At 43.6% G+C, this 8,761-nt stretch overlaps 1 protein-coding gene across 1 annotated transcript in view; it reads left to right on the forward strand.

The window, feature by feature from the left end:
- The first annotated feature begins 8,157 nt into the window (after positions 1 to 8,157).
- Positions 8,158 to 8,761, forward strand: part of LOC104387987 (keratin, high-sulfur matrix protein, IIIA3-like) — a 1,623-nt gene continuing 1,019 nt past the window's right edge. Inside the window, exons 1-2 of the mRNA XM_009996791.1 lie at positions 8,158 to 8,321; positions 8,494 to 8,624. Coding sequence (XP_009995093.1) covers positions 8,158 to 8,321; positions 8,494 to 8,624 — 295 coding nt within the window. The remainder of the gene's footprint in view (positions 8,322 to 8,493; positions 8,625 to 8,761) is intronic.

Below are 8,761 nucleotides of genomic sequence, written 5' to 3' on the forward strand. Positions count from 1 at the left end.
GCTTCAAATCAATACTAAGGAAAACAATGCTCATTTTGTGATGTGTTTCTGGGGCGAGGTGAGGAATAGTTGTTTAGCCATGGCTGCTACCTGGACAAGTGTAGCCTACGTGTAGCCCATCACAGACCTGGAAGCATCAGTTTTCTCCTGGGAAGTGGAGGAGAGTCTTGCAGCCTGCTGCACAGCTTGGCACAGTGGCCCTGGCTGCTGCCATGGTACAGCACACGGTACAGCACAGTGGTCCTTCTGCAAACCCTGCCTGGGAACTCTTGCTGCTCACATCTCCTGGCTGGTTACATCACCATTTTGACTACATTTTTATTTAATGAGTCCGTGTGACAATGCCAAGCCAGGCTGCACACACATAGAGAATAAAGCAACTCATGCCATGTTTAATCTACAGCTGTCATCCCTTAATTTATAAATTCCATTATGCTATCAAAAGACTCAATTTTGTCTTGCAAGACCTATTCTTTACCCGCCCAACCCTCTGTTATGCAGGTGACTCTCCACCCACTCACTCTTCCCCAAGCTCCCGTGCTGCCTGTGGCTTGTGGTCCCAGTATTGTTTAGGTAATTAGTCATGTCTTCACCCACCTTCCATCCTTACTTTGTTTTTGTTATTACTATTTATTGTTTTCATTGTGGTAATGCCTAAGGATGCCAATTAGGAAAGAGGACTTCATTGCAAAAAATTGTACAGCAAGCTCCAAGCCAAAGAACTCACCATCTGAGGCTTAGGTACACTGTGGCTATGGAATATGCCAGGGAGAATAGCAGAGAAAGACAAGGTGTTTACACAGAATAATAAGAAAACTGGTCACTGACTAAACTCTACTAATAGTCATTAGGGAAACAGAAAACTTCCTGGCCTTATTCAAACTCATTTAATCCATGTATTTTACCAGAGATGGAGAACTTAACATTTATTTAATCTGGAATGTGCTAGGGTTTAAATTCTTGTTGTTTAAACATGTAAAATCTTTTTTTTCCTATCTTATCTAGGGCAGATTGGCAAGGCTGCACAGAGCAGGCTGCCCAGCTACTGCTATTGCTGTGCTCACCATAGGCATATGGGACTCACCTCATTCAGTACCTTCCACAAGGCTGAACCAAAAATTGAAAGCATGGTGGTGCAGGAGGAACTATGAAGGACAGAGGAGGGAGGAGGATACTATTTGGAGGGACATTACAAAAAAACGATCATGTTGGGTAACCATATACTCAAGGCAAAATTTGTATTGTGCAACTGTGACACATTCAAGTCTGAACAGCTGGTTCTGGTGAGAGGCAGCAGAAATTAATTTCCCGTGCATCTTTTGTATTAATAATTCATCTCATTAAGGTGTGGTCTAATGGTGTTTGCACAGGCACAGGAATCAGCCCCAATACTGGTTCTGACAATGATTTATTCTACAGGCATTTCTAGTTCCCATGTACTTCTCGCCTCAATTTCCCCACAGGAGAAATGGGAAAACCTCTAGAATCACAGAATCATAGAATGTTAGGGATTGGAAGGGACCGCTAGAGATCATAGAGCCCAACCCCCCTGCCAGACCAGGACCACCCAGGGCAGGCCACACAGGAACACATCCAGGCTGGTTTTGAAAGTCTGTAGGGGAGACTTCACAATGTCTCTGGGCAGCCTCTTCCAGTGCTCTGTAACCCTCACAGTAAATAAGTTTTTCCTCATGTTAAGGTGGAACTTCCTGTGTTCCAGCTTGCAGCCACTGCCCCTTGTCCTACCACAGGGCATGACAGAAAAGAGATTGGGCCTTCTTTCTTGATACCCACCCTTCAGGTATTTATATACATCTAATAAGATCCCCTCTCAGTCTTCTCTTCTCTAGACGAAACAGACCCAGGTTTCTCACCATTTCTCAGCCTGTACCTGCTTTGATTCAGATCTGTAAAACAGTTGGCCTACTAACCTGTTCTTCTGGAGATATTTTGTAGTCTTTTGCAATAGCATGAAGAAAGCATAACATTCAGTTGTCCTGATATAGTAGCATGTTGGGTTTATTTCAAGGTTTTAGTGAATCAGGCCCAAATATCAGGTTTGGAAGTGTGAGTTTCTGACCCATAGAATAGAGTCCCTTGCAAAAAGCTGCAGGACCTGGGTACATCTCAGGAGGTATTTAATAGCCCAAAGCCACAGTAAGATTTCATCCTGCTGAGACTTGAGTTATTTTCTTCTTCATACAGTGCTAGATTTGAATAGTGTTATCATAAATTACTAAACTAAATTTAATTCTTGTAAAGGCTTTCTATTTTTTTTTTCCTCTTACTTCCATTATTTATATTCTTCCCATAGTACCTGAAGGTACTTCCACTTGCCAGGATAAATTTGGAAGACTTTACTGCAAAAAAGCTGATCTCAACTTTCAGTTGGCCAACAAATTCTTAAAACACAGTGACACAAAAGGCATGGTCATCCTTATTTTAAGTCCACTGATTTGAGTCATGAGTCTGTTAAGATCATGTAGAGTAGGTTTTCTCTGGAGATGTGTTTATGCTCTGGTCTCTTTCATATGCTTTCTTCTACTCTAGCAATACCAGTTTGGTAGGGGATCTATGTGTATGTGTACTACAATGGGATGTATTGCAACATGTATATTTTTATAAAAATATTTATCCTGATATAATCATCTTAGTGTAGAGGTTAGAGCAGTACAAACTACAGCAGTCCTTAGGCCTGGAAGAAAGATAAAGAAGTCTATGGGTATAAGCACATTTTTGTTATATAACACAAATGCTCTCAGCTGCCAGGAGCAGAGGAAAACTGTGCTGCATTGTTAGCTGTGATATAGTTAATACAGTATAATTTTTGTGTGCAAAAAGCGTTAGTTCAGACAGAAATCCTTTCTTTCTTCATCAAGTGTAGCAGTGTAACTAGCAGCTCTATTCCCATTGAATCCTCTGCTCAGCTCCAGATATGATCCCTTAATTGTGTGTTTCTTTCCACTATATTTTTTCTCATTACAGTTAATTCATTTTCTGGAAGGTGAATGGAAAAATTCCATCCCCCCCCCCCCCCCTTCAAAGAGCTCTATTTACATGCCAAGTTACAAAGTTCAGCTACTTCCAAAGCAACGTGGAAAAAGTGCAGCTTTTATGATTCTACAGTGACGTTTTTCACATGAAGTAGCTTCTTAGACTGCTTCCCCTCCCCCCCCCCCCCTTTTTTTTTTTCCTTTGGAGGTGCCTGATGCTGCTTTTCCTCTTGTGCTGTTGAGCTCCAGAAACAATCCTGCAGAGCCATTGCTTGGCTTTGACTCCAAAGATTCTTCTTCCTTCTCCACCCTACCCTTTCTGGTTTCTCTGCCATCTTCTCTCCACAGTCATCTGTACCAAACCAGCTTCTTTCCTCTCCTTATCTGTTGTTATTCAGATAATACAAACATCACCTTGCACTCCTTTCTTCCCTCTCAACTTTGACATTACCTTCCCCTATCCCATCATGAGCCAAGTAAAAATTTCCTTCAGCAGCCTGTTTCTTTTCCAGTTATTGGAAGCTAAGGCTCCCCTGTTGTACTTTTTAGCCTGCCAGTTGAGATTGGCTTAACACTTTTCTTTCTTCATTGTTACTTGATCAAAAGTCTCAGTGAGTGATGGGAAGAAAATAAAAAGCATTTGAAATGTCTTTTATAAACCCGACTGCTTTCCAAGTCTTGCAGTTCAAAATTAAAAGCAATCGGAAAAAAACCCACAACTTCTAGAAAGACCTTAAAAATCAAGACACAACAGTTTTTAGAAATTTAGTTTAGTGTGTAGTTAAGAGTTTTCAAAGGACAATGATGGAAAAGCCTAAGGCTCATGTAAGCCCAAGGCATGATAGAGAAAATGCAAAGAGAAGTTTCACTTGGCCAAGCAGAAACCTGGAAGTGCTGTATCCCTTAATGTTGAAGAGTTTAGTGTTCATTAGATAAAATTGAGTATTTGTTGCTGATGAGTGAATGTTGCTGACCTAATTCCCATCAGCTCACAAAACCCAGTTCCATAGCAGCCCAGTTACCCTTCCTGTGTCACAAGATAGTGGGATGCAAGGAGTTAATGGGACACAGTTAATAGATTTATGACCAACACGAACAAGGAAAAAAACAATAGAGAAAATCTGTGAGCAAAAATCTCCACGTTTCTGACACTGAATGAATGTGAAAAAAATTTTGCTCATTAGAATGTATATATTACATCATATTTCTATGTACATTTATTCTTCATGGTGTGTCATTCCAAAATCACTGAATAAACTCTGGCTTGCATGTTGCTAGTAAGTTTATATGTGTGTATATATATACACATAAGAAAACAATAGTCACTAATGAGATTATATACTAGCTGTTTATTTTGTGTATATGAACTTGATAAAAGAGCAAAAACTATGAAGATTATGAGATTTAATGGCCTTCAGAACAAGGCATTAACACTATTCTTCCAGACTGCTTGAATGTTTCATGTTCCCTGTCTGTAGCTGAAAGAATACCTGCCTTCCATGGTACTGGGACTAATGCTTATCTTGATAAACCCCACTAATCTTCCTTGGAACCTTCTACTGGTCTTGGTCAAATTGTTCTAATTGACACAGATTAATCAGAAATTAGAGATTTTGTGTATTAGTGCCTGTCTCAATGAAACAGTGTCACCTCCAGTACTCAGCAGAAAGAGCACTAGAGAACATCACAACTATATAATGAATGTCAGGCTGCTACCTGATAAGGTTTTGTACAGTGAAATGTTAAATAAAGCATCATTATCCAGCCACTATGTTATAGATCCTCATGGCTATGATTTCTCTCAATGCCAGTATCTTCTAACATTATTCTGCTATTTCCATCAACAGAAAACCTTCTCTGAACTAAATGGTATTTTCAGCAGGTCAAAGAAATAGGCAATGCCCAAGAATGGCCCTTTGGTTAAACCAGCTTATTTAACACTGGTAAATTATTGCAGTTAGAATAGTTGAAGTGAGGTCCCCACTCTTTTAAGTGATCTTGCACTAATTTTAATAAGATACTTTCAAAATTAACTGGTACAGAATAGTCATGGCCTAGACAGCTTGTCTGCAAACATTACATTTGTCAAAACCCAGAGCTTTGATTTCTAAATTGAGTTGTCTTAGCTCATCCAAGGTGTGTCCAGCTCAGTGATTTTAAGCAGCTTCTGATGCTTGAGGAACTCCATGGGCAGCTTCACCATGTGTGCAGGGAGTATGTGTGTGTGTCAGTCAGAACCCTCACCCTTCAAAATGCAGGTCTCCATTTGGTTGCCCCAGTGGATGATGCTCATGGTGCTGAGTCATATGGCAGGATAACAGAAGAGGTTCTAGTGCAACAGCCACCAGCCTGGTGCAAGGGAGGGATATTCCTAGCAGTCCTCCTCTGAGCAGGGACCAGAGCTGTAAACTCCTCTCCTGCTCCCCACTGTTGCAGTTTGTCCCCTCTCTAGCAACTCTGCAGCTGATCTGGGGGTGAACACAGGTAGCCAATATCTGTGGTGTGAGAGCCACAGGAGAGATGGGATGGTCTACTGTAGGTCTTACCTGCAGGCATGCTGGCTGAGGAGCATGAAGAGAGGGGACCTTGCCAGAAACCTCATTCATTAGCTGTGAGATTAGACAAATCCCTTAAATGTTACCATACAGCTTTAATAAAGGTAAACAGGGTGTTGGCAGTAGGGTTATGTACTTAGACAATGAAAGAAAAGAAGCAATTGTGCCCTTATTTATTCAAGTTAATCCTGCAATAAGATGAATAAGATGCTGGAGAGCAGAGGCCAACCACATTATAAGAAATTAAAAGCAAGTGAATTTATTTAAGTTTCCTGGGGCAGCCAAGTAAATACTACAGCAGAATGCTTGTTAACATTGAGTGAGTTGGAAAAACTCAGAATAAAGTTGTTTATTTTAACAAAAGGATTGTATGCTGTCTGGAAATGCATAACACAGAAAAATCCACTATTAAAGAAACTGGATCTACATCTTTTTCCTTCTTTACATCTGAAGGGTCACAAATCAGGCAATTTGCATGAAACATGGCAAGAAACTAAATGCAACTTGCCATATCAGTTTCAGAGGACTCTGGCTTTGGAGTGAAGGGTTGGGGACAGAAATTAGGCATGTAATAATGTAGGACTAAAATGACCACACATTAGAAGAGAATCGTTTTACCATAACACCTACATTTCTAACTTCTTGTTTAATCCCGATGTGAATAACAAATCTTTGTCATTGAGGTTCCAAACCTGTAAATAACCACCCTGTCTGTCTACATAACATCCAGCTCAAGAGGTTTTCTGCAGCCTTTTCACTCTGCTAACTTGGTTTCCAATGGAGAAGAGAGAGGGGTGGGTATGCTTGGGCTGAGGCAAATGTCTAGGGACACACGGGGACGTGAAAACAAATGGTCCTGGCAAGATCTGGAGCATGATCCTGGGTCTGTGGACCCGGGACTGAGCAGGTTGCTGGCAGCTCCCGTGGCCACCGCTCCTCGCAGGGCTCTTCTGAGCAAGGCTGGCGCGGTGCGGGAGCCGCGCTCTGCTCCGGCCTACCCTGGGAAAGATGCTGCGGCACAACCGCACACAGGCACTGCCAAGGTGCAGATTTGGCTGGAGTGCGCTTGTTACATTAACCTTGTAGCTGTGACAGATGAGTAAAATGCATCGGATACTTTTGGATAAGAAAGTATCCAATTTACTAAAGCGATGACAGTGAAAAAATACCGACCTTTGCCTTTTCCATATTTGCTTAACCTTTATTGTTATCTTGATTTGCAAGTCTGATGTAAGTAAATCATAACCTTATCATGCTACAAGATGCCTCTTACTATGGATGGGCTGCAGGTATTTTTAAACAGCTCAGTACAGGATGGGCAGATGTTTGACACCATCATGAGTGTTCAATCTCCACTAGCTGGTAAACCCCTGAACTAAGAGCCTTGGATCACTTTAACTTTGAGGCTATTTTGTATGAATGCGAACATAATTCACATACAAGAGCTTTTTCTTTATTGGCTATCTTTCCCATTCTATAAAATAAGGTGAGAAAAGAAGCAGAACAGCAGGACCACAGTATTAACTACAGGATAGTAAGCCTGAAAGCCCAGCAAAATGTAGGCCTTGTTCAGCCTGTAACACGTTCCTTGGTGACTTCCAGCTGAACTAGGTCTGTGTCTCTGCTTTTGTGCTTTTCAGAAAAATATTCCCTTGGTATACCTCAGCAACATGCTACATAACTTAAGTGCTCCATACTTTCAAATGCTGTCAGAAGTCTGTAAGGTGGTGCTGTGTAATTCAGAAGAAAGCAGAAGATCATCATTTTGTGTAGCAACTTCCAGGCAGACAGATTCCCAGGAGCAATCCAATTTCTTAATGAATATAGAAAACTTGAAAAGGGTGAGAACATAACTCTGAGAAACATGGACAATAACAGTGAGTTTCTTCTCAGAAGGAGGGACTTGGCTTTTGAGAAAGCTGGGGACATGGCTGGAGGCCCCATCCTGCCAGCAGACCTCACCTGCCCATCTCTGACAGAGTCTGAGGCCTGAGAGTGAACAACCCTCACTATCAGAAGCAAAACAACTTGAACTGCAAGGTTCTTAGCATATCATTAAAAATTCAAACCCTGGCCTATTCTGATGGAAAATCTTCCAGAGGAATGTGATTTGTTTTGGGCAAAATAACCGGGCTTGTTTCCTGGCAGGGATACTATTTGCATCAAAAATTAATGCCATCCACCCACTCAGTTTCCAACTAAAAACCAGGCATTTCATTAGTGAAGTGAGAACAGTGATGCCTGGCTGGAGCAGCCAGGGCAAACAAATCTGCTGAGTGTGGCCAGAAAAATGAGAGAGCTGCGTGCTTCTGTGGGCATGAGGGTCCTGACAACCACACAGGGCTAGGTGAGAAAGGAGTGAGGGCATGGTGTTCCTGCTCATGAAAGGGGACAGGTGAAAAACCAGCCCCGTCTGGAGGTTAAGCTCCTCTTTCCCAGCAGGGAGGCCTTGGAAACTGTGTCTAGGGTCCTCACTGTGGCTGTGCACATGCGTGTGCAAGAGCCATACTGGTTGGTAGCATGAGCTGAGAATTGTGAGGGGACAAGCTGTGCATGGGGAGCACTGCGGGTGTGCGAGGGAAGAGGTCGGTGTGAGCCAGACGCCAGGAATGGCGTCACGCTTGCCCACAGCTGCCAGCGCCAAGGTGCGTGTGGGGCCACGCGCCAGAGGAGAGCTGTGCGGAGGGAACTGCATGTGTGTGTGCAGAGGCGTGCGGGAGGAGGTGTGTGGGCAGGGTGGGCTGCCTGTGAGGAGTGTGTGCCCAAACAACAGGTGTGTGTGGAGAGAGGTGTGTGAGAGGGGATGTGTCTGTGTGGAGGGTGAGGTGTGTGCAGAGGGAGGTGTATGTGCTGTGTGTGGTGAGCTGTGTGGGGAGCTGTGCGTGGAGACCTGTGCGTGCAGACCCATGTGTGCAGACACGTATGTGCACACCTGTGTGTTGCAGACCGGTGTGTGCAGACCGGTGGGTGCAGACCCCTGCGCGCAGGCCCCTGTGTGCAGACCCGTGTGCACAGACCGGTGTGTGCACACCTGTGTGTTGCAGACCCGTGGGTGCAGACCCGTGGGTGCAGGCCGGTGTGTGCAGACCGGTGTGTGCAGGCCCCTGTGTGCAGACCCGTGGGTGTAGACCGGTGTGTGCAGACCCGTGGGTGCAGACCTGTGGGTGCAGACCGGTGTGTGCACACCTGTGTGTTGCAGACCCGTGGGTGCAG

The sequence above is a fragment of the Chaetura pelagica genome, unplaced genomic scaffold (genome assembly GCF_000747805.2).
Source record: "Chaetura pelagica isolate M959 unplaced genomic scaffold, ChaPel_1.0 scaffold534, whole genome shotgun sequence".
NCBI lineage: Eukaryota > Metazoa > Chordata > Aves > Apodiformes > Apodidae > Chaetura > Chaetura pelagica.